We start from the raw sequence: 25,909 nt of genomic DNA on the forward strand, positions 1-25,909 counted from the left end.
TGTACAAATGGTTATCAGTGGCGTACGTGCACTGAGCCCCTTGGCTAACGTCCCAGCCCAGTAGTTGTATACGTGCATTGTTTTCTTTGGTTATCGTCTTAGCCCGGCACAGATGGCCAGTCCATCCCGTGCTACGACGCTCCAAGAGCCTTGAAATGTTACAACTTGCAACTCCCTCCGTGGGAGAAGGGCCAGTTCCCACCTCGCAGAAAGCAGCTTTTATATTTCTTTTTGTGTTGGTGGCTGTAGGTCAATGGAGCGGCCAAACATGGCTGTACTCATGTCAAGACAGAGATGCACTCGTGAACTTATTTTTCAATGCTTACAGTACAAGTAAAAAACTACCAAACCAAGCATTTTAGTTCTTAAATTATGCTGTGTTAAAGAGCATCTTCTATTACAGAAAATATTACTAATTTTGTTTTTCAGAAGCTATGTTTGAGTGTTCAAAGTGGTAAAACTAGTGTTTCCTTCATGTTTTCTTCTGTCCAAATGGTAGTCAGAGAAAGGCATCAGACATGCTGCCTTTGTGCCTCACATTCACATTCAGTTTGATTCATATGAGGCCACCCTTTAGTGGAAACTTCACATAATAGCAAGGCTACACTGTTCTAAGATACCCAGGCTCTACGATTCTGGGGCATCTAAATGCTGCCTTGGCGACCTCATGGCACATGGTTGCTTGGAGTTGGTAAACCAAATTCTTGACTGCTTCTTCCATGAAGCCCAAGTTGCTCTAAACCACTCCATGGTTTCTCATTCTACCCATCACCACACATGCTGTCCCAGGGAAGGCCAGCCTACCACAGAGCCACGTGGCCCTGGAGACCACCAAGGTTATTCTGAGCCCAACAGTGGGGCTTCAGATTCATGCTGAGCTCCCAGAGGTCCACAGGGCTCTTCACGGAATAGCTATGGCGGCCCAAATGTTCATGACAGCTTAAAAGATTTGGGCCACAATTTTACATTAACTTGAGACAAAAAAGAAATGTAACTACCCTTCCCAATTGTAAGAAAAATGTAAGAAAAAATGTCTCTGGAGATGGATCTCTGCAAGAAAAAAGCATTTTCTGGCAGAGGGAAGGGAAAATGAATTCTCTGATCTGATTTCAACATTCCTAAACAGGCAGCAATGGGGTGAGACAGGGCGTCGCTTTGAGAAGTCTTATCACAGAAATGGAGAGCTGACACCCCCACTGGTGAGCTGCACGGAGGCAGCATTAACTCCTATCAGGGACAGGCCTGCTGACGTCTGGCTAATGGCTGGAGCTGCTCCCAACTTCCCCAGTGTGTCATATACCCTATGGTTACGGCAATAACCCAAAGAGATTTTCAAAATTAGCACTCATTTGTTGAGACAGGAAGAAGAAACCATCATAACCATTTTGGTAATTTAGACCTCACACTGTTTTTCTGGGAAATTCATTTAGAGGATATAAAAACAAAAGGGCTCCTGCGAGGGGAGGCCAAGGTTCTAACAATAAGTCTGTCTTCCTCCAGAAGACTTAACTCTGCTCCACTTGCTCCTTGTTCTTCTTGGTCAAAATAAAATAAATGCAAAGTTGTCTGTGCAAACCAGGCTATCACTGAAAGGCACAGTGTGTTCAATTTTGGTAGTAACATGAAAATCAGATGGACTCCAAATGAACCAAGGGGGAAACAGTTGCTAGGCACTGGGGGCCACATGACATGAAAAACGTGAATCTTTAAATACTAGGTTGACCCTGTTTGGGAATTGAGACCAACTGAGAGGATGTCAGATTCACGTCCCCCCAACATGTTCATCCCAGGACATGTGATCACTGTGCAGAACTGAGTGGAATGGTGGGTAGAATTATTCACACTACTAATGATTCTTTCTCCTTCGCACGCTCCGCTTTTTGCCTGCTCCGCTGAATCCAGTCAATTAAACTAAGCAACTGCCCTATTACAGACAAATTCAGTTCTAGAGGGTCAAGCTGTCATGGTTTGCAGGAACACTGTTCAAACTGTCAGGGCTGGTTATGAGGCAATCAGGACTGAAAAGAATCAGGCCCACATTTCCAAGCAAGAGAGTGTGTACTTTACAAGGCAAAGGACTGAGAGGTGCAAATAATACTTCTCCCATTCCACCCCTTGATACTGAATCTTGTTCTGTTTGCTTTACTCGGACCACCATCGGTACGTTTGCGAGTTCGCCTGTTTTGTTCTAGAAAGGGAAGAGAATTGAGAGGCTGTAATATGTTGGAGACATCTGCCAAGAGGACTGTGAGGGAGGAAAGAACACAGATACTTATAATCCTTATCTGGGGGATGCTGACAGAGTCTGCCCAAAAAAGAACAGAAAAAGAAACACTTGCGCCACAAAAGCCAGACCTGCTCATTACTGTGGGGCACGACTGACAGAGAGGACTTGGATAACGAAACATGAGGAGTGAAAGGCCCTTTGTCTCCCCCCCACTCAGGAATGCCCGTGCGGGATGGGCATCGGAGAGCCAAGCCCGACTCAATGGAGAGCTGCACTGCTCATGGCCATGTCCCAGGATCAGCCTGACAGCTTGGCCTCCGTTCAAGGGACCTGAATCATCTTCTTGGTTCAACACGAATGAGTCAGAGCTCAAGCACAGGGCCCAGGCCCTCACAGTGAGACCAGCACTGCAACCAGGCCGCATTAGCGGCTGAATCAGAACCGCCCCAGAGACCATGCCAAACAAGTGCGCTGCCAAAAACAGCAGACGTCCGCTGGGCACGTATGTGTGTGAACTCACCTCATCCTCAGGAAAATGCGGAGGTGGGTATTATTTTCCTCCTCCTTTTGCATGGGGGCACTGAGGCACAGAACCTAAGCCACACAGCAGTTCAACGCAGAGTGAGGACACACGCCCTGCCTTTCTGGCCTCAGAGGTGACTTACTGTTGGACCACCTCTCAAACAAAAAGGACTAACTGCCCCACGTTTCCTGAGTGCAAGGGTGGGCCAGGCCCTCTTCTAACCACGTCACATGATTCCCTCCCTCAGTGCTCACGGTGACCCTTGGGGGACACTGAGGCAGTGAGAAGATCAGTAACAAGCCCAACTTATACTGAACTAGAAGTTCCAGGACTGGGAACCGTCTAGGCAGTGGCCATTCCAGGATGTGACTGAGGAAGTCCAGCTCCACAGCCCCGCTCTGGACCAGGACACCACACTCTGCCAGCATCTTGCTTCACCCCCACAACTGTGGAGGGAGCTGCTCACACCCTCACCTGAGAGGAGGGACTGAAACTCAGCAGCCAGTACGAGGCAGAAGCAGGGTTTGTGCCCAGTCTGTGTTCTTGACGATGATGCATGGACGATTTATCAGAGGGCCGGGCACCACAGGAACCCATGGGAACCTTCTCCCATGAGGCAGCCAAGTGCCCTCTGGGTAACTCCAAACGTGCAGTGATCGATGACATCAAGGCCTCTCCCCATCACAGCCGTGCTTCTTATAAGAAGAGTCTCCTCCCAGTCCTCTTGGGGGACGGCCCTCAGAATGACAGTGAGGCACCCAAAAAGTCTCAAATCCCACGCCCCTGCCCTCACCACCCCCAACAACAGTTAAACCGCTGGCACTTACGCTTTAAACGCTGGGAGGTAGGAGTATATAGAAATGCTGCTTAGGTTATAAATAAATGGCAGGTGTTTTCTGATATCTGTCGTGGCCCAGCTGCTAAAAAATGTGTTCAGTAAACCCTGGTCCCCACCTGAAAGAAAAGAAATGAGTTACAGTCACAGACTTCAAGGACAGGTCAACCATTTTATAGGAATATATAACTGGACCTTTAAAAATAGGTACTAATTTCATTTTTAAAATAAGAAATTCCATGTTCAACCTACTAAAGACGTTTTAGGGGGTGGCCATTTCCCTGAGTTAATTCTTTAATTCAACAAATATTTACTGAGCAGCTACTCTGTGCCAGACACTGCCCTAGGCCCTGAGAGTCCACGGTGAACAGAGACAAACTCCTCATCTTTATGAGGCTCAGGTGGAGGTGCACCGATACCAGCAACTCACGAGTCGATCAACATCACCACAAACGGGGATGAGGGCAGTGAAGGAAAGTACTGGGTGCTGTGAAGCATGTGGAAGGGGCTCGAGACCTTGTCTGATGGGTCAGGGAAGGCTTCCATGAGGAAGCTGTATGCAAGCCAAGATGTGAGGGGTGCAAAGGAGCAGCTGGCAAATGCAGGTGGAGAGAAGGGGGCCAGATGGTGCTCCAGGCAGAGCAAACAGCACACACCAAAGACCTGAGGTGGGCGGGAACGGGAAGCCATGGAAAGAAAGTGGCCTGTGTGAAGGGACTGCAGAGCGGAGAAGGGGCTGCATGGTGCCAGGGGAGTCTCAGAGGGGTAGGCATGGACTAGACCACTCAGAGTTTAGACTTCATCCCCTGTTAAAGATTTTAGACTTTATGTTAAGAGCAATGGGACAGAAAAAAAAAAGTAAAAAGCAAAAAAGAGTAAACTAGATAACGGAATTGTTTTCCAGAGCCCCCATCTGTTCGCTCATTGACAGAAGGCCCAGAAGGCCACATCACCCCGGTGCTCTCTCCTGCCGCTGACCAAGCCTCCCGGAGGCCTGGGTCAGTCATCACTGGGGCCAAGGTTGGCCACTACCATACAGCACAGTTATTGCTCAGCTCCTGGAGGGTCCTGGGCTTCAGGCCGTCCTTGGAAAGTGAAAACCACAGCCATTCACTCAAAAGATATAAAAACAATAAAACTCTACATGGCTAACTGTCTGACCTACATCATAAACACGCAAGTAATCAAATAAGCCGCCTCAAAACACATTCCGCCACGTAGTCCATGTGCTTTCTGTCTCAGGCTCATGCGATTTCAGGAAACACGGATGGAACCCACCCCCTGCACAGCAGAACAGCAGCTCAGGTGTGTGGGCGTGTGTATGTGTGGGTATGGGGGACGGCAGGCAGGGACAACCCTGCTTTTTCGAAGTGCGAGGCTGGTATACTGCACAGTTACTCCCCTCCTTGGTCTGCTTTGCCCTGAGAGTCAGTTTCCTTTCTGAACATACAGCAGGTCCAACTGGCTGTTGTTATTATTTGTTTTTTCTTGATTTTGAAAGAGATATGAAAAACCTGGAGATTTTTTTTTTTTTTTAATATTTGGAGCTAAGTAGTAAGATCAGGGCATTAGGTTTAAAGTCCAAATGTACCTTATCCATCCTCCGTGTATCCCATCCTTTCCAAACACCCTCAATCAATTCTATGGATCAAAGGCATTCACTGAACGAATGTCTGTGGAGCAACCTCTCTGTATAAGGAGGCTCTGACAGGTCCCCATTCCTCAAGGGACAAACGGCTCAACAGAAAAGTGAGGTCTCACCCTCAGAAGTTCCAGAGGACAATAAAGATGGCATGGGGATATACTTCACTTGTTACATGAACAGAAGAAGATTTTAGCTATACAGACAAATTAACATTCTGAGACACAGAACATTAAAGCCAAACACCATACCATTCACCAGAGGCTTACTTTGGAGTCTACAAAGACACCCCACATGTGGGCACAGACATTGGTGGTTGGGGTACAGAGGCCTGAAGTCTTACTAATTCCCTTTCACCCAGAATCATCAAAATAAAGGTTGAGGAAATGTTCATAACTGCTTTATTCGTAATAGTGCAAAACTGGAAAGAGCCCAATGTCCTTCAATGTGTGTACGAATGTGATACCTCCTTAAAATGGAATATTACTCAGCAATATAAAGGAACAAACTATTGATACCCACAATTTGGATCTCAAGGGAATTATGCTGAGTGACAAAATCCAGTCCCACAAGGTTCCATACTATATGATTCCACTTATGTAACATCCTTCTCATGACAAAATTAGAGAGAATAGATTCGTGGTTGTCAGGGTTGGGGAAGGGGAGAGAAGTAGCCATAGCTACAAGAGGGTAGCACGAGGGGTTCTTGTGATGGGAACTGCTCTGTGCCTTGACTGTGGGGTGCTCACACCAATCTACACCAATCTGTGACAAAACTGCACAGAGAACACATACACATACACGCACACCAATGAACACATGTGAAACTGGTGAAATCTGAGTAAGGTTGGTGGATTGTGTCAACGTCAATTTCCTGGTTGAAGAATTGCAGTTATGACAGATGTTACCACTGGGGGAAACTCAGCGAAGGGCATACGGGATCTTTCTGTATCGTTTCTTACACTTGTGTGTAAATCTACACTTCTCTCAAAAAGTTTTTTAAAAAGTCTGAGGATTGACGTGGTTAAAATGCAAAATACAATCAAGAACTCTTAGTCATTGGATTCTAAATTCCACAAGGACAGAGATTATGATTCTTTTTGCTTCCACTGTAATTCCAGCATGTAGCAGAATGCCTTTTACACACAGATAAATTACTTGTAGAATGATACAAGAAGCTTGAAGACATCTGTAACAGCAGAAAAGTTGAAACAGCTAGAATATTCCGCCACAGAGGAATGGTTAGTACACTGTGATACTGACCACTCATGGGAATATTATTCAGCCATTAAAACTAATGGCTATAAAGACCATCAGTCCACTGCATAATATAAAGATATACAGCAACATACATCGAGACTACAACTAAGAACATAAGGAGACAGGTGTTACAGATGTTCCCGCCCCGCAACTTTTCCTTAATATTGTTATATTATTTGTGTAATTTAAAAATATTAATAATACAACTAGGAGCAAGAATGAGGATTGCGCTAAGACCTTTTCTTTCTAAACATTCTTTACCTGTTAATTTATTTTTGTCATGCAGTATGATACTATTAAAGGGAAATCATATGTATAGGTTATAAAGCATATTAATAATAAGCCTCTATACACCCAACATCTAACTGAAGAACACGAATATGACCAGTACTGATTCAGTTCTCTGTGGGGGCTCCCCAATCCACTCTCACTGCCCCTCCCCCACAGAAGTACAACTAATCATGAATTCTGTTTGTAATTGTCTTGATTTCCTTTATTTTACCACATATGTGTGGATCCCCAGACAACATATGAGTTTTGCTTGTTTCTGAGCTTTGCAAAATTGAGCGTCATACTATACATTTTTTCTACTATTTTTTTATGCCACATTATAAGACATTTTTTAAATTAAGCAATTCCACTTGAAATGACTATTTGCCACATGTAATGCAGTGAAGAAATCTAATTCCATGAGGTCAGAATAGTATTGTAAAAGAGAACATCCCAATCTGGCTGGTGAGCCTGGGAAACAGAAGTCAGAGCCATCGATCCCTCAAAGCCCCTGGCCAGCTGCCTCTGGCCACAACGGGCCATTTCCGCTCACCCTCAGGGACGCTACACACATCCTCAGGCCCTCAGCCGTGAGCCGCAGCAGGGCTGAGAACCAGTGAAACAGGAGACCAGCAAGAAGTGGGCCAGGCGAGACGGCCGACTGTGACTCGGCGGGTCCCATTCAATGGGCAAATCCTTAAACGCTCCCCAAGAACACTGCCTCTGGAGGGGGCAGTACAGACCATGTAACTTCCATGGCCACCGACCTCATGTGTGACTACACTGCCTTCACCTTTTAGCCAAAAATTGTAGATTAAAACTAGAATTAAATATCACCTAGAAGTCTGGGGCTTCTTAAATAATTTTTAAATTCAGCATTCTAACCATCTTTTTCCAAATGCACAATTCCACATCTCAAGGTCAGGCAAATGTTTTAGCTTCATGAGAAAAATCTATGTGTGGTGTTATCAATATCCTCTCTCTGTGAGTCTCTAAATTAGAGCACAATTCAGGGCAGAATGCAAAACTCAGCACGTCTGTGCTACAAAGCATACAAGGATGCCATGCAGACTGCTGAATTTCCACCATAGAAACCCCAGGACTTCTGTCCAGTACATTCTAGGCAGACTTCCAGAGGCAACTTGATTTATTCTGACAGGTTAAGACACTTTTACTCTCAATCATCTCAGAATCAACAAACACGATTAGCAGGCATGTGAGCAGCTGTGATCCAGCGGCCCAGCGCGTGGGACGCAGGTGAGAGAGAGACAGAGAGGAAATGGCACAGGGACACATGGCACCTGTTCTGCAAACAGGAGCAAATATCAGGTTCTGTATCATCCTTCCCCCAGGCTGCCCGTGTGCTAGGAATAACCTTACAACCACTTGGCATTTGCCAGGTCTTCTGACCAGGGGCAGGAACCTGGTAATCATGGACCTATCACAGCATTTATCCCAAATCGGGCCTCTTAATTCCCAGGACAGAAATGGAGGTGAGTGCTGTCTTCTCAATTTGAGCACTTGTCAATGTTTGTATAGTTTGTTGTTTGTTGGCAGCTGGCTTGCCTACGTGGGTAGCAGGGAGGTGAGGTCAATTCTGGTTTAAACATGCACCCGAGTATCTCAGCCACAGGGATGTTGCCCCTAGAATCATGCTACTCAAAGTGTGGCCCAAGTTCCACCAGCATGGGCATCACCTGGGAGCTTGATGGAAATGCAGAACATTAAGCCCCACTCCAGACCTACAGAGTCAGAATCCACATTTTAATCCCCAGGTGATTGGTTTGCATCTTAAAATTTGAGAAGCACTGGTCTAGAGTCTTTTACAGAATGATTCCTTTTTTATTTTATTATATCAGAGAATGTAACTCTCAAAAATGTCACTTCTATAGAAAATGTCTGAAGTTACATAAATTAGGTATAGGCATTATAGATAGGATGATGAATAACATAGGTTCCAGCTCCTAAATGGCTCTCAATCTAATAAGGGGGCAGAGGAGTAGATATCAAGCAAATAATTTAAAGTAAAATATGCTTAATACTATAAAAGAGATACAGACAAGTGCTGAAATGAAAACGTGACTCACTCCTTAACACTAACTTCCTACAAGACCCGTGGGAAGTCTCATCACTCCTGCCTATAGCGAGCACACCCAAGGATTACAGCTGATGAATGGCCCAGCTCTTGGGGATATTTCTGTGAGGTTTACTAAGGATCAGGGGATTAACCCCAGGTGGCTCATGGAAATCCAGGCACCTGGAGCTCGGGTCTCAGCAGCCCTGCATCTCACTGGCCTCAACCCATGTAAGCCAAGAACATTGCTTTATTTTACCATTTCATGTTATAGCTTTTGTTTTCCACCTTAAAAAAAAGATTCTTAATAATCATGCTATTAATTAGTTATATAAATACAAGGGAACATTTATTCTTGGCTTAAACTTCACTTTCTCAGTCTAAGGCAGGTCCTCTTACTCTAGATTCTCTTAGCCCTCTGAACTTATCAGAATCATAACTATATAATTAATTGTGTAATTAGTTGTTAAATGTCTGTAAGGTCTCACAGAACATAAGCTTTACAGAAGCAGCGATAAAATCTGTATTACTTACCAGTCTATTGCTGGCCCTTCAACTTTAGCATCTTGCCCAGATTAGGAGCTAACATGATTCCTGAAATACTGAATGAATGGACTGTAGAAATGGAGGCAAGCGTACTATTCTCAAGAATACTTCCAGACCCATAAAACAACGCAAGACTATCAACTGTGCTGCTGATTTAAAAAGAAAGTATTGCTAGATATTGTGGTTCAGGGGAGAAGAGCAGTAGCTGTGGAGATAGAAGACTTGAGCCCCCGTTTCTTCACCTGTAAAATGAGGACTATATCAGCTGCTCTCTCTTCTCAGAGGAATGAATTTTAAGTAATTAATCTGTAAGAAGGCCGGTATAATAGAGATTGTCCTCCACCCAGTATCATTCTCAGGATACATTTTTATGAAGGTTGCAGTGTGGCACAAACTGAGAGAGAAGGAAAAAACTACACACACAACCCAGCCACAGAGTCAAGAAAGACTCTGGTTCAGACCTGGCTCTGCCACCAGCTGAGGGACACTGGGCAAGCTGCTGTCCTGAACACCAACGACGGGGGGTTCCCAGGATTAGCTATATGGCAGGCTCTCAATAGATCTCTGCTGAACGAATACACTGATGAGTGAATGAATGAATGACTGTTAAGAAATAACTGAAAAAGTAAGTAAATGACCAGCATAAGAGCCTGGACACATGTAACATTTTAGTCCTTTCCTCCTCCTCTATTCTCATGGGGTTCCTGGTCTCTATTGGTTACAAGGCTGGAGACAAACAGATGGCTACGTTAAAAAAAAATATGGGTACAATGAGATAAAAATAGCTCTTACAAAAAAGCTTGTGTGTGCTCATTTATTTTGCTATTACATGTTATGACTTTTGCTTTTTGTCTTTACTTAAGATACTTATTACCCAAACTATCAATTAAATGATATAAATGCAAGAGAATGGAGTAATTTTCAAAGCAATTGATAAAATACTCTAAGGGTCACAGGAAGCCTAGGGTAGGACTGGGCAGCGGGGGGCAACCTGCCATAGGCAGCTGTCAGGGTAGAATCTATGGAGTCAGGGAACCAGGGCAGGTACACTGAACTTCTGAGCTCAATTGATTTGGACAAGACAAGCTCTGTCTTGAAACACTTCTCTCCTTCATTCTTTTTTGGGCAGGTCCAGCCTGAAGCCTAATTAACTACAAAGATTAGGGAAGGTGGCACCAGGGTCAATTTTACACTCTAATAAAATTTAGCACCAAATATTTTCTGCTAAAAAACATTTTAAAACCTTATCATACTCTCCTGGTTTACTACCTCTCCAAGCACAGAAAACAGATCTTACAGTTTAAGGGTTTTAACGACCACTCAGAATTAGAATATGGAACACAGGCATAATGACCTTAGGTTCTGCTTAAAGTAAAACCATACCTAATATTCTATCACCAATTTATTCTCTCCTATTCTTTCTGAAAATTCAACTACAGAATAAAATTTCATTACTCCAGAAAAAAGTTTAGGGTATTCAGGTTACAGCAATTAAAATGAATCTCAAGGTTTAAAAGAAAATTGGAAAACATGAATTCCTCTTTTTGATTTAGGTTTTTGATACTAACACATTCAGATGAAAATTATAGACAGCAATTTTCAAGCACTAAATTCTTGTCTTTAACTGAACAAGCACCACCCTTAATTTAGGCTCTGCAGAGTCACAGGGGAGAAGAAAATAAACCTCAACCTGCATTCAGATTGATTTCTCCAAATTAAGAGTCAAGGGCATCAGCTTTGCTGCGCATGAGTGTGTGGAGACAAACTGCTGATTAATATCACGATATCACGACCTCTCTCTTCCCCCTCACTGCTAACAAGTCCTGGAGTTAACAGTATCTTGTCACATTCTATAAACTGTTAGTATGTATCCATTTCACAACAGCTATTGTTCAACTTTCAGGAAACATGTAACTTCAGTTACCAAGTAAGCTCCCAGACAGTTTGCAAATAGGAACAACAGTATAGGAACTTGGACACTTCCCCACCGGAAATTGACACCAGCCATGAATTAGGTACAAAGCCACTAGTTCTAAATTCTAAGAATTTAGAAAGAGAAGAAAGGAAGAAAGGAAGAAAAGAGAAGTCAAGGTACCTAGCACAATTTGCCATATTAGGATTATTCTCTAGGCCACAGGCAGGGGTGGGGGTGGGTGGGGTGTGATTAGAAGCAGGATAGCCACATTATTTCCCAACAGAAGGACTTTGAAAGCAGCTGCAAATGCTCAGCCATCAGTGGCCTGTGAGGCTTCTCAGCGGGCACCAGGCCCCATCAGTTTTTGTTGAACGTATGCAAGAGATTAAGCAGGACTTCAAGACGTTCAGACTGGGATACAGTCATCTACAAACGGGCTTTCTTTAATACCAGTCTAAAAATGCTGGGACTTAAGCCCCCTGTTCAGTAAAACTGGGGGGTGGGGGTGGTGGGCAATACCTGTGACTAGTACAAAATGTATGGGACATATGAAAATGTCCCTCTCAGTGCCCATGGCACGGCACCAAAACAACACTGGGCACTGCCTCGAAAACTTGAAGCAAAGCAAGATTACTGCCCTTAGAAAAGGATGTAGCTCACAAGGAAATATTTCATTAATACTAAGTGTAAGTCCAGTAAGTCTTGATGTCACACAGGTATGGATTCCATGCGACAGTCACCCCCTCCAGGGAAGTAGGCTCCCACAGTATGGAGTGAGTTTTTTTTTTTTAATTTTTTTGTTTATTGCAGTAACATTGGTTTATAACATTGTATAAAGTTCAGGTGTACATCATTATACTTCTATTTCTGCATAGATTACATCATGTTCACCACCCAAATACTAATGGAGTGAGCTTTCTTGATGAGTAAAGCTTATCAGCACATCGAATGAAAACAACCTTCCATTGAAGGGCTGCTGGTTTCTTCTTCCATTGACTTCAGACAACATATTGAGAACAACTATAAGCTCCCATCTGCAGAGCCGAATATTCAGCCCCTTCAATTAAGCATGTCTATTAACAGAAAATTCAATCCTTCGCCACCAATGAGCCAGTAAACGGAATACTTAACAGAAAGGCCAGCTCCTGGAAACCTGCTGCTGAATAATGAAATGTGTTCGCAGGCGCGGAGAGAAGCTCTCAGTGGTTTCCGATTCTGGCTGGAAAAGCAGAAAGTGCTTTCCAGTTGAGCAGTTTTCACACATCCTTGCTTCTTAAGAATAAATTGATCAACTCCTCTAGTACCTCTTGATTCTAGAACAAGGTAGACCACCCAGGTTGGTCTCTACCAGCTAGTTAGTTTTATATTCTAAAATTGTAACCTGGATAATTTACCACGGCAAGCTACGGTCTGGTATCCAAACTCTTATCTCAACAACAAAACCAAATACTCTTCTAGATTAGAAACTGGACTCTCCTGACACTATTACAATCACGTGGACTTCAGGTCGCTGGATCTACTTTAGAATGTGATTCACTTACTGGAGTTGAGAATCTACATCGAGTTTCTGGAAGGATTACACTACTTCCTTCAAATTCAATCAGAGGAGGTGAAGAAAGCCACCCTTTGACGGGAAGGTTAAGACAAACAGTGGACTTCTGCTAAAAACACCCTCGTCTTCCTTTTATGCAAGGGTAACTGTTCTAACATAAGCACCAGCAATAAGGAATACATGTGTTGAACGTGAATACTAATACAGCTTTCATTCCTTGTATGAAAGGAAAATAGTAGGAGCTAAAAAATAAGTCAGTAAAGTGAAGAAGTTACATTTCGCCCTGACCACAGTGAACACTTGACACATTATTCCTTACTTAAGGTTGCTTAAAATAAGATTGCACTTCTTGTCAGAAGCTGCCGTTCGTTATAGTTCAGATATTCCTGATCACTGTTTTAGAGCATGTAATGCTCTGGCAAAGAGCAGAGTTCCTTAGCCTTGGCACTATAGACATCTTGGGCTGGATAACTCTTGTGATGGGGGCTGTCCTGTGCACTGCAGGCAGTTCAGCAGCATCCTTAGCCTCTACTCATTAAATGCCAGTATCACTCCCTGCCTGAGTTGTGACAACCAAAAATGTCTCCACATGTTGCCAAATGTCCCCAAGGGGAGGCTCAAATCACCCCATGTTGAGAGCTACTGGCGTGGAGTATATATAACCTAGCCAAATAGTGAAACCAGATTGAGACTTAACTTCCTAATTCTTTTCAATGACATTTCAAATAGCTGCATATCCCAAATCCTCAAATGACAACAGAATCCAATTTCTGTGAACAGCAACAACTTTCAGTTTTACGCATAACTTAAAATGTTTTAACTTTCAATCTAACTTCAGCAATCTGACAAACTTTTAGATTTAATTTTGTAATTTAAGCAGTTTAAATTTGAGATTTTGATGTTTAACTTTATAACTAGTTAACGGAAATGAATCCTCATATCTGCACCCAGGGCTGAAGCTTATGTCAAGTGAGGAAGGTTGTTTCTTCAAGTTGCAAAAGATCTACACACTGCAAACCTCAGGTCTGCTCTTGGAGAGGGAAGGGGGATGAAAGAAGGCTCTGGTGCTGAGGGTCTGCTGCACAGCTCTGGCCCCGGGCCCAGACTCACATTACTGGCTGGGGCTTTCATAAGATGTCATGTATCTGATAGTGAGTCACTGCTGAGAGGGCTGCTTCTTCGAGCACATCCTTCTTCCTAGATACAACTGGGTCTTTTCTTTATTTAAAAGATCCATCAACATTAATTTTAAAAAGAGCTGCTCTTGCATATTAACTATTCATTTTGTCTTGTTGTGAGTGGTTTGTTGCTGTTGTTAAAAAAATGACTTATTATTTATTATTTCAGAGACTGGCCTGAAATGGAAGCATACCTACTAACTCATTGGAGCAAAATTCTCCAAAGGATGCAAGACCCTAAATCACAAATAGTCAGAACTTTCCATATATACATAGAGCTACAGGTGCACTCATACACTATGGAAAACCCATGTTGACTTGGCCAACATTCTAATCTTTGGCCCTGTGGATACCACTCTATCTGATGCACAGCCTTATAGAGAATGAGCATTTGGAGACAAACATTATTCACATGATCTTTCCACCTTCTTTTGTAATGCCTCCGGAGAGAATGAGAGCCAAATTACCAGGTTTATTCCTCACACTACCATGGAGACAATGCTTTGGTCCTCCTGCTAGTTCTTGCACTTACGTTTACTCAGCTTTAAAGATAGTTGTTAAAATTTCTGATTTGTCTAATAGTCTTTTGAATTCTTCAATAAGCAGGGTTCACTTATCCTGCTCTAAGTTAGACACAGGAAGGCCAATCAAAGGCAAGTCTGTAAAACTGCCTATGTACCTACAGGAAAAAGATGCATGTGCACAAACACACAACAGTATTTCCAAAGAGAACACAACTTAAAATGCTTGCTACATCTCACGTACTGCTATCTTCCAGCACAAGACACCACAGCAACTATACCCCTGAGAATAGCAGCCCCTAGAAGTTACTAACAGCTTATCAGGTATAAAGAAAACAGATACATACCGTCAAAGCTGCCTTGCTCAGAAGCGAGGTGCAACAGCTGGTTGTATGTTTCAACTGAAGGCTGATACACAAAGACTCCGGAATTGAAGCAGTCAGGCCAGCCTGGGTCTGGGGCCGCAGACAATTCTTCTCTCTCAAAAAGATCATCAATATTTGCTAGGACCTGATTCAAGGGTGGGTGGGGAGGGAAAGCGTTACAGAAACGTTCCGCTTGCAGATACCCTTCTTAAGTTCTCCCTAAGCTACCCAACACAAAAGGTGCAATCTGTCGCTGGTCTTAACTATCCAGGCGACAGCTGTAAGGCAGCCTGGGCCTACTCTCCGTCATCAGCCGACACTTCTTATGAAAGTGGTTTTATCTGAACTTGATTGTCAAGTTTTGACAGCATTCTTCAAATGTCTAACTGGTCTCAGTCACGACGTACATCTTTCCAGCCATCACAGCCCCACTCACCAGAGTATCTGCATCCATGAACACACATTTTGAATACTGCGTAAGTGACCAGCAGTGGAGTTTGGTTAACGTGACACCCAACTCAGGCCTTTTCATTAAGGTTAGATGAGCAGAATCGCCACTGTCCAAGACATCGACCATGATGACTTCATCAAAGACTGTCTCTAAAGCTTTTCTGTCAAAACAAAATCCAGAAAGCAGTGCTTAGCGTCTTGTCAGAACAAGTGACCCACCTAACCTAGACTACACTCTTATTAGCCTATCCATCAATTACTAGAGGAATCTGTTACTTTGGTACAGTACAATCTCTTAAATATCTTCTAACTTACTGCAGGACAAACTGTATCAATTTGCATGAGTAGTTAATTTCACTAAAATAATAAGTGCCAATGGCGAGGATGAAGTACTTGTCTTAGAACATTATTACAGAAGTTTCCTACTTTTTACTTCTACTTTTCCTGAATACCAGGAAACTATGGAAACAGCTTGTAAAAACGTGACTCACATTTGGTAAGAGGATGTCTTTGCAACAGCCCAGGTATTTAACAATGATATTTTGTGAGAACCGATTCTTGCTGACTACTGCATATTTTCATATACAATGCTGAGTAAAGCGCAAATACCTGCAATGAAGCCTATAACTAATCATGTTTGCTAAAGCAGTTGACCGAGAACTGCCTGAAGCTGTGCGGCATCCCAGAAGAAGTGGAAGGACTCAGTTACTCAGCTGCCAGTTTTTAGAATCGACTATGACCCAGCATTTATTCTGTGCTTAGCACTCCTGGCAGAATGAGAGACTCACTTTGGTTTGTGAAGTTCAACACTTCTCTGTGCCCCAAGTTAACCAACATGTATTTCAGAAAACAACCTTGAGGTGGGTAAGTGGGGTGTACTTAGGTAGGACACTAACTCGGCACAAGGAAAAACATACGACAAAGACAGATGATCAGTGAATGTTTATAACAACACCAAACCTGCAGAACAGACTGGTATCACATTATCTGTCTCCAAAGCTGTACCAAGATATGTTCTAGTTCACAAAATACACTTGATCTTTTTGAAAACAAATGGTCAGTGGCACCATTTCCCACAGTAAAGGGAGGGGGATCTAAGACTACCTCTGTCTTCTCACACACCCTCACTAAACAGACTGCAGACTGGGACACACACATTAGGAGACCGTCTTTCTGGCATTTTGCTAAATGACCCTTTAGGAACAAGGCTGTCAGCGTCAGAGATATATGTATATATAATGCCTCCTTTTCAGAGATCCTCGGCATGTGCTTACATTTTTTGAAAAGAGTCACAAAAAGGGTGTTTTCAATTTCTAAGAGAGATAGAACGCAAAAATTAACACAATAAAGGGGCTGGCCCCATGGCCTAGTGGTTAAGTTTGGTGTACAATGCTTCAGTGGCCCGGGTTTGGTTCCTGGGTGTGGACCTACACCACTTGTTAGCGGATGTGCTGTGGCAGCGGCCCACATACAAAATAGAGGAAGACTGTCACAGACCTTAGCTCAGGGCGAATCTTCCTCAGCAAAAAATAAATAAATAAACAAACACAATACAGAGCTGCTAGTGTGCCTTGATATTTTTAAAGTTAGTATTAGAACCTGGGTAGTTCATTCAGAAACTTCAAGATTTAATTCCAACAATTGGAAGTGCACTAACCCAGTCAACAAGCAGGTGAGCCCCCAGGGGCTCTCCCAGCACAACCCCTTGGTCAGAAAGCCCTTGGGCAAACATTCTACTCTATTAAATTGTAAAATAAGATCTTGAGGCTACAAATGTCACCTGACGGGAGAAAACTGCTCCTTTCTTTCAAAGTCACCTGAGGTTTCCCTGGTTGGAAGCAGGAAATGAAGAAGACCCTGCTGCATTTGGGAAAGGAGCACAAGGGACGTGTGGCTACACGAAGGGAACGCCGGCCTGACACACTCACTCAGATCCCCCCGGGAGGACTGGCCTAAGGGAGAGGCCTTCTATTTAGAGTTGGAATCAGGAAGAGTGTTGTCCAGAACACCACCTCCCAGAAGGAAGCTCGGCTGGACCACCTCCCAAGAGCTGGGAAGAGGTTTCCGAGATGCAGGAATCCTTCACTCAGGAACTCCCATCTTTCCCACCCGGCACTCCCCCCAGAAAAGGGTACGGCCTCAATGCCCACTGATGCCAGATGCAGGACAGACGGACGGCAGAGCCCCACAGAGAGAGGGGCAGGGAGGGCCTCACCTCATGGAGTCCGAGACCTGTGGGGTGGTGAGCACGGCCAGCCTCCTGGTGGTCCTGTGCTGTTTCAGGGACGAGCCCAGGACCAGAGCTCCTTTGGCGTAGGCATCGTTTGTGGTCAGTGTCACAAAGGCCTGATCTTAATACAAAGAAAAAAACCACACTCATTACAATATCCTACCTAGAAAAATCTACCCCAGGACCCTTTTCAATCTGTAATTTGGCAAAATCAGCTCCTCTGCGATCAACCTGCTTTCTTAATAAAGGAGCAGCCTCTTTGAGGGGGATGGGGGAACCCAAGTGCCCACCTGAAGACTGGTTCAAGACCATTCTTTAGCAGGAATATCTCTGGTGATCTTCAAGAGGCTGATTGAACTATAAAACTTAAATCCAATTTAGAGTCTGAATATGCTAAATTCTCAGACCAAACAGGAGCTTAACAGCCAGAGAGTAAACCTCAGGGAGTTAACAGGTGGTAACGAAGAGATCAAGAAGTGCCTCTTCTGTTTCTCCTACAAGATAACATGGTATTTCCAACCCAGCACAAAGCCAACTCACAACCTCAACTGAGAGCGTCTGGAAGCAGAGGCCGTATTCATTTCCGTGCTGATGCTTCTGCCAAGTCTCCAGCTTTTTAAACTGTTTCCCTCCACCTAGAGCAAACCCCACCACCACTATCACCCTACCACCCTCAAGAGTGACTTGAGTCTCTGCCCATACATCCTCTCCTCAGAGAGGCCTTCCCTCCTTCATGCTTCTATTTCAATAGGGGCTGAGGGCTGTTAAACGGATTTAGGGACCAGCTCACAAGCTCTAACAAACCTGCCTCCTGGAGAAGCAAGCAATACCCTGCTCCCTGAGGCCCCCAACACTCTCTGTTTCTCTCTCTCACACACACACACACACACACACACTCAAAAATCAATCTCCAATAATCACTTAGTTGCCAGGACCAAAGGCAAACACATGGATTATTCTTCCTGAACAAGCCCCCCAGCCCAGCCTCCGGGATTTCTCCAGTCCTTCGCTGGCATGATTCCGGGGACACACTCCGTCTCCGAGGGGATTTTAACATTAGCAAGTTGGTGGGCATCCAAATGTACAGGATACTTAGGATCAGGCTCTGGCAGGGGTCATGTGGGCCCTGCTGCCCATGCAGGGGGCCAGGACATTCTGTCACAAAGTCACTCTCTTTCTGTCTTGTTTCCTAACTCCCTTTGCCCATTTTCAAACGTGGAGGCGGGACCAGGCAGAGGAAACTCCGTTGAGAAGTGAGAGGAAATTGCAGGCTGTCAAGAGAGCCAGCACAGCCCCCAGCCTCTGACCTGAGGGCCATCTTCACACAGTGTGGGCCTCTCTTCCGGGGCTGGTCCCCAGTTAAGTTGTAGAAAGACTGACATCCCCCACCCAGGAGGGCCACCGGCTTCCCAGACAGTCACACACACTCTAGGGAAGCCCAGCACAGTGACACCTGTCACCTGACATGCCCATCATCCTCTGCCTGTGCTCGTTCCTTCAATCCGTCATAAGATGGCAACATTTCAGTCAGCCTGCCCCAGGAGTATTAATCTGGGGCATACGAATGATGCTTTAACTCAAAAGCGGTCCAGAGTTCAGGGGATCGTGGAGACAAGTTTAATAAGGTAAGTAGAATTCAAGGATTTCAGGAAGCAAGGATACGGATGATTTCCAAGATAAAGTAGGGGACAGGACAAAAGCTTAGGAACACCAGACCCAGCAAACATCACACATGAACAGGAAAGACCAAGGACAGCTGGGCGGGAGTTCCACCTTCAGGGCCGGCTGAACTCCGGGTCACATCTGCCACTTCTCGTCAGCTCAGTTGCCGCAATAACCCCGCGTTAGCCTCAACCACACGGGAAGCACCAGGCACCTCGGAGCCTCCCGCCCGGGCGGGGGCAGGTTCGCCAGGCGGCCCGGACGCCCCGCAACAAGTGGGCCGAGGCTGGCGCCCCCCACGGCGCGGGGCCCGCTCCCAGGGCGCTCGCCCGGCTCGGCTTCTCGCAGCCCGGCCCCAGAGGCCTAAAAATAGGCTCGGCGTGGCGGCCAGCGCCGGGGCGGACGCGGGGAGCGGGCCGGCCGCCCCTCCCCGGCTCCCGCCCGCGGTCCCGCCGCGCCCCCCGCCCCGGCCTGCGCCCCCGGGCCCGCCCGCCCTTGCCGGGAGCAGGAGGAAGGGCGCGGAGACGGAAGCACGGCCGGGGCTCCGGCGGGCCCGGCTCGGCCCGCGGCCCGGGGCCAGGCGGCCGTGCGGGCGCGGGGGCCGCTGACGCAGGAGGCGACACGCCCGGCGGCCAGCCCGCAACTCGGCGGCGGTGCGCGTCCTGCGGGCACTCCCGGCCGCGGGAGGGGGGCAGGCGGCGCGGGCGGCAGCCGAGGCCCGGGGCGCCGGGCGCGTACCTGCCATGGTGCTGCCGGGGCGGCGGCCGCAGCCGCAGCCGCAGGTCGGGGCCGGAGAAGCCGGGCGCCGGGGCGCAGCGCGGCGGCGAGGAGGCGCGGCGGGAGGCGAGCGGGCGGCCCGAGCGCTCTTATAGCGGCCGTCACGTGGGCGCGCGCCCGGCGCCGCCGCATCCTCCCCGCCCCGGCCGGCGGCTGCGGGACCGGCTCCCGGCCGCGCCTCTGGCCCGGCCCCGCCCGGCACCTGCCCGGGCCCGCGCGCCTCCGCGGCCCCGGAGCCGGGATCTGGAGGGGACTCGGGGGCAGAGTGTGGCGTCAGGGGGACAAACTCCACAAGAAGCCAGGGACTAGGGAAGCTTAAAAAACAGAAACCGCAGGTCACTCGAGTTATATAATTCCTCTGAGCTGCTTGAATCAAACACAAAAGTTGAATTCCACTTTTTTTCACCTGGAATTCCACGTCAGCCTCTGGAAGCATTTCTTAGTGTTCTCGCAGTGGTTTTGTGGCTTGAGGGAACAATAGAATGAATCTTAAGTATATTTTCTAGATTCTTGGAGCCCTCTGCATCAATCGGTTAGCTAAGTGTTTCATTTAATCCTGACACCAACTCAGTGAAGTAGATGTGACATCCTCATTTTACAGATGAGGAAACTGAGGCTCGGGAAGGTTAAATTACTTGTCTGTGGTCATGTCCTGTAAGTGGAGAAGGCAGTTTGGTGTACAGAATTGACCTTCCCACTGGCAAGGCTGTGACATCTCTGATCAGGCTGCTGTGCTAAAAAGCTTAGTAAATTATGGTAACTTGGTTGGGTAATGTAGCTGTTGAGGTTAATCTGTTTCACAAGTGATGAAAAGGTGAATTTGTCGTTTTTCTAGGAAGTTGAGAAATAGCTGTCTCATATCATCACACCCTTCTCTCCCCATCCCTTCACCCTAGCCCAAATGCCGGACAGCAGCAGGTAGGAAGATTCTTTACAGACAATAGTTACTTAGTAATTGCTGAATAGAAGCCAAACAGGAAGTTGACATCACTTCATAAAATGAAAACAGATGCTTGAGAATAAGTGATTTATTTGCAAAGGTGGTATTGCTATTCTCAAATCAATTATATCACTGTTTCCTCCAGTGTAGGCCTGCACCGCCTACCTCAGAACCACTTGGGGCACTTGTTAAAATGCAAATTTTTGGTCCTAAGCCCAGACCTCCTGAATCAGGATCTTAAAGGTAGAACGCAAGAATCAGTGTTTAAAAAAATCAGCCTCCAGGAGACACTCTTGAATCCTTACCCCACCGTGGCCTGTTGACCATTGATTCACGTGGGAAGACCTCCGGGTTACTTGGCGTTATAAACTTCCTTTGCAGGAAGTGGAAATGTGGGGGCAAAAGTGCAATGGATGGGTTTCCACTTATTCAAACCATGTAGGCTTAGAAGAGTTGGAGCTCCTTAAGGAAAATAAAGGCTTTACTTGAATGACATCCACCTGGGGAGAAGGAAAATGGAGAGTGGTGCTTGCAGGTCTGAATTGCTCCTTTCCATGCTAGTAGGTGGACCGGGAACTGTGGGGGTCACCATCTTTCACCCAGGAGCCCTCCTGCCACCAGTGACCCTTAAGTGTCCAGGCCAGGCTTCCACATGGCTGTGGTGCTGGGGCCATAGGGCAAAGCCAGGAGGGAGAGCTGGGGACACCTGCAACAACTGGGAAGCTTCTCTTGGGAGCAAGCTCCTCTCTGCTCCCCCTCCAGGGTGTTTAAGTCAAAGTGGTCAGCAGAGCCTTCCTTCTCGTGTTTCATGCACCTTCACAGAATCAGCAAGTTGACAGCTTTGACCACTTTGAATCACGTAGGGATGTTTTGAGCTTGCTGCAGTTTGCTCCGGATGTTGTTTTGGTTGAGATTCCCGGTAGTGACCCGCGGCCCAGTTTTCCTGAGGCTGCTGCTCTATGTGGACTTCAGCTGGGGATGAGAGCAAGGGCCTCTTCAACTCTAATGTGCACACGGTGACTGGGAGCTTGTTAAACGCCGATTCTGACTCTGCAGTTTGGGGTAGATCTCTCAGGTGATGCCCAGGCTGTGGACCAACTTTGGACAGTGACATGTTCAAACATTCTGGCCTGTAAGGCTTTGCATGTAGTGGAGAGACACACCTGTTGTAGTGAGACAAACGTTTTAAGACTTTGATTTGTTCATTTTTTCTCCATGAAATTTGAACTATCAGAATTTCTGGATCCTAAAAGGTTTAAGTTAAAAAAGAAAAGCTATATTCTACATGAGTATGCATAACTATTAACCATTTAAAGCTATGCTAAATCGGGATATTCAGCATGGTTGGTCCCAAATTCATTTTCAGTTGGCTTTGGAATGCATTATGTAATTTTTTGGCAGGATATTTACCTTCCTAATTATGTTTTGTTTAAGACAATGCTGAAATCAGTTTGCGTTCCCTTGAGCACACACACTGATTGATGGTGGGAGCACTGACCTGGAAGTACATTCCAGAGCAGAGGGCAACCTGCTGGTCTAGGACACAGACAGTTCCCACGGACAGTCCATGAGATAGATGCACCGCATCTGGCCAGACACAGGAACTGACTGGTTAACTACCACTTAAAATTTTGCCCTCAATTGATGACGCACAAAATCTGTGCCTGGAATGGTTGCCAATGGTGGCAATCCTGTCCATTTCTAGTCCAAAGCTTAGTTTTAAGAAATATTATCCTTGGAGGCCCAAAGTAGCTCATTTTTCACTTGAGAGCTTGAGTCCCAGACTCCACAAGTTGCAAGGGCCTGGTGACTAGTTGCATTGCCTTTTTTTTTTTTTTTTAATTCTTTATTGAGATATAATTCACATACCATGAAATTCAGCCACTTAGAGTATACAATTAAATGGTTTTTAGTATATTCAGAGTTGTGCCAATATCACCGTAATCTATTTAGAACATTTTCATTCCCCTCAAGAAACCCATACCCATTAGCAGTCACTCCCCGTTCTCTCCCTCTCTTTCTCCCCCTCAGCAACTGCTAATCCAACTTTCTGTCTCTATAGATTTGTCTACGGAGCTTCGCCTATATGTGGTCTTTTGTGACTGGCTTCTTTCACTTAGTGTGATGTTTTCATGGTTCTCCCATGCTGTGGCATGTATCAGTGTTTTATTGCTTTTCATTGCCAAATAATATTTCATTATATGGATATCCACATTTTAATCATCCATTTCATGGATAAACATATTGATGGACATTTTGGTAGTTTCCACTTTTTAGCTATTATGAATAATGCTGCTATGAACAATTGTGTCCAAGTTTTTGCCTGGATATATATTTTCTTTCTCCTGGATATATACCAGGAGTAGAATTGCTTGATCATGTGGTAAGTCTATATGTTTAACATTTCAAGAACTGCCAGACTGTTTCCAAAGTGTCTGCATCATTTTGCGTTCCCACTAGTATGAGGGTTCCAATTTCTTCACTTCTTAGCCAATACTTGTTGTTGTCTTTTTTATTATAACCATCCTAATGGGTTTGGAGTGGTCTCATTGTAGTTTTTATTTGTCTTTCCCTATCACTAGTGATGTTGAGCGTTTTTTCGTGTGCTTATTGGCCATTTGAATATCTTCTTTGGAGAAACGTCTATTCAAACCCTTTCCCCATTTTTTAGTTGAGTTGGTTTTTTATTATTGATTTGTAAGAGTTCTTTATATGTTCTGCATACCAGTCCCTTATCAGGTATTTATATGCATATATATATGATTTGTAAATATATCCTCCCATTCTGAGTTGACTTTTCACTTTCTTCATAGTATTTTTTGCAGCACAAAGATTTAAAATTTTTGCATAGTACAATTTATTTATTTTTCTTTTTTGCCTGTGCTTTTGGTGTCATAGCTAAGAAACCATTGCCTAACCAAGGTCATAAAAATTTACACCCTTGTTTTTTTCTCAGGGTTTTATAGTTTTAGCTCTTAAATGTATGTCTGTAATCCATTTTGAGTTAATTTTTGTGTGTGGTGTGAAGTAGAGGTCCAGCTTCTTTCTTTTGCGTGTGAATACTGAGTTATGCCAGTACCATTTGTTGAAAAGACCATCGATTCCCCATTGAATTGTCTTGACACCTTCATTGAAGATCAGTTGACTATAAATGTGCCAATTCTATTTCTGGACTCAATTCTATTCCATTGATCTATATGTCTATCCTAATGCTGGTTCCATACTGTCTTGATTTCTGTGGCTTGGTAGTAAGTTTGGAATTGGGAAAAGTGAGTCCTCCCTTTTTGTTCTTTTTTTCAAGATTGTTTTGACTATTCGGGGTGCCTTGCATTTCCGTATGAAGTTTAGGATCAGTTTATTAATTTTTGCAATAAAAGAAGGTGGGATTTTGATAGGTATTGCAGTGAATTTGTAGATCAATTTGGAGAGAATTAACAACTTAAAACTTAGGCCTTCTGGGGGCTGGCCTGGTGGCGTTGTGGTTAAGTTCATGTGCTCCGCTTCAGCAGCTGGGGGTTCGCAGGTTCAGATCCCAGGCGTGGCCTGACACGCCACTCGGCAGGCCATGCTGTGGCAGTGACCCACATACAAAATAGAGGAAGATAGGCACAGATGTTTAGCTCAATGACAATCTTCCGCAAGCAAGAAGAGGAAGATTGACAACAGATGTTAGCTCAGGGCCAATCTTCCTCACCAAAAAACAATACAAACCTTAAGCCTTCTGTTCCATGAACATGGGATATCTTTTCATTTATTCAGGTCTGTAATTTCTTTCAATAATCTTAGTAGTACATTGCCTTTTAAATCACATAACAAAGCTCAAATAAATTTTATCTGTTAGCTGCATAAACCCCACAGGCCTGGCAGCTGATTTTCATATCTGCTAGATACTCTAAATTTACATTCTTGACTAAAATGTGATTATCATTGAACTTTATACTTTATACAAAACATTGTTTTGCCCCATCACTGGACAACCTTTACAAAACTGCACTGACATTACATTAGTAATAGTTAACACTTACCTGATGCTAAGCTTCTTTTTTTTTGTGCGGAAGATCAGCCCTGAGCTAACATCCGATGCCAATCCTCTTCTTTTTGCCGAGGAAGATTGGCCCTGGGCTAACATCCATGCCCATCTTCCTCTACTTTACATGGGACACCGCCACAGCATGGCTCGACAAGCGGTGCGTCAGTGTGCACCTGGATCCTAACCCTTAGGCTGCTGAAGCTGAGTGCGTGCACTTAACCGCTGCACCACTGGGCTCACCCCAAGCTTCTTATACATATTAAATCACTTAACCTTCCCAATAATCTAGTGAGATAGATAGTCTCTAATCCCCACTTTGGAGGTGAGGCACACAGCTTGCCCAACATTATACAGCTAGTAATTTGTAGTGCTGTGTTTTGAACCAGGTGCCCTGCCTCCCCAGTCTGTACACTAACCACTGTTGGGTAATGTGTATAGGCTGTGCACTACTCAGAGCTGCAAAAGGATATGTGTACCATGAAAAGTAACTCTCCTCTGCCACCTTTTCCCCCAGCCACCATGTTCCCCTTCCTGGAGTGGCATTATGTTCTTGGCTTTTTCTGTATCTCTAAAGATGTCATAGAAAACTCACTGCTGTGGCTTTTCCTATGTGCTGTTGAAGATATGTCACACAGTTTCCTCTTTCAGAGGATCCATGGGGAAATTTTCACACTGGTCTTGGTATCAGAAAGAATGTTGCATCTCTTTAATAGTTAGTTTTTTCTTTATCTTATAGACATTTTGAGTCTTATGTCAACACATTTGCCTCTTTTTTGGTCCACTTAGAAGCTTAGAGCAAAGCTTGCAGCTACTTGTAGTAGTTATTTAGAGTCTCCACCCTGCATTTATTTGTGCTTTAACCTTTTTTCCCATTATTACCCTTGCCTAACTTATTTATGAGTTTCCTTGAGA

General features: G+C 45.0%; 1 protein-coding gene across 2 annotated transcripts in view; it reads right to left on the bottom strand.

Annotated features, from left to right (window-relative positions):
• The window catches only part of GYG1 (glycogenin 1), a 32,569-nt gene extending 12,494 nt beyond the window's left edge, over positions 1-20,075 (bottom strand). The window contains exons 1-5 of one of the 2 annotated variants that reach the window (XM_087430412.1): positions 19,989-20,075; positions 17,574-17,709; positions 15,345-15,519; positions 14,891-15,053; positions 3,578-3,704 (exon numbers count right to left, since the gene is read on the bottom strand). In XM_087430412.1, coding sequence (XP_087286538.1) covers positions 3,578-3,704; positions 14,891-15,053; positions 15,345-15,519; positions 17,574-17,709; positions 19,989-19,995 — 608 coding nt within the window. In that variant the 5' untranslated portion in view covers positions 19,996-20,075. Of the gene's footprint in view, positions 1-3,577; positions 3,705-14,890; positions 15,054-15,344; positions 15,520-17,573; positions 17,710-19,361; positions 19,477-19,988 lie in introns of those variants that run through there. The other variant, XM_087430413.1, reaches the window with a different exon arrangement.
• Positions 20,076-25,909: the final 5,834 nt, after the last annotated feature.

This window comes from Ceratotherium simum, chromosome 5, assembly GCF_057802395.1.
Source record: "Ceratotherium simum simum isolate JZ-2026a chromosome 5, ASM5780239v1, whole genome shotgun sequence".
NCBI lineage: Eukaryota > Metazoa > Chordata > Mammalia > Perissodactyla > Rhinocerotidae > Ceratotherium > Ceratotherium simum.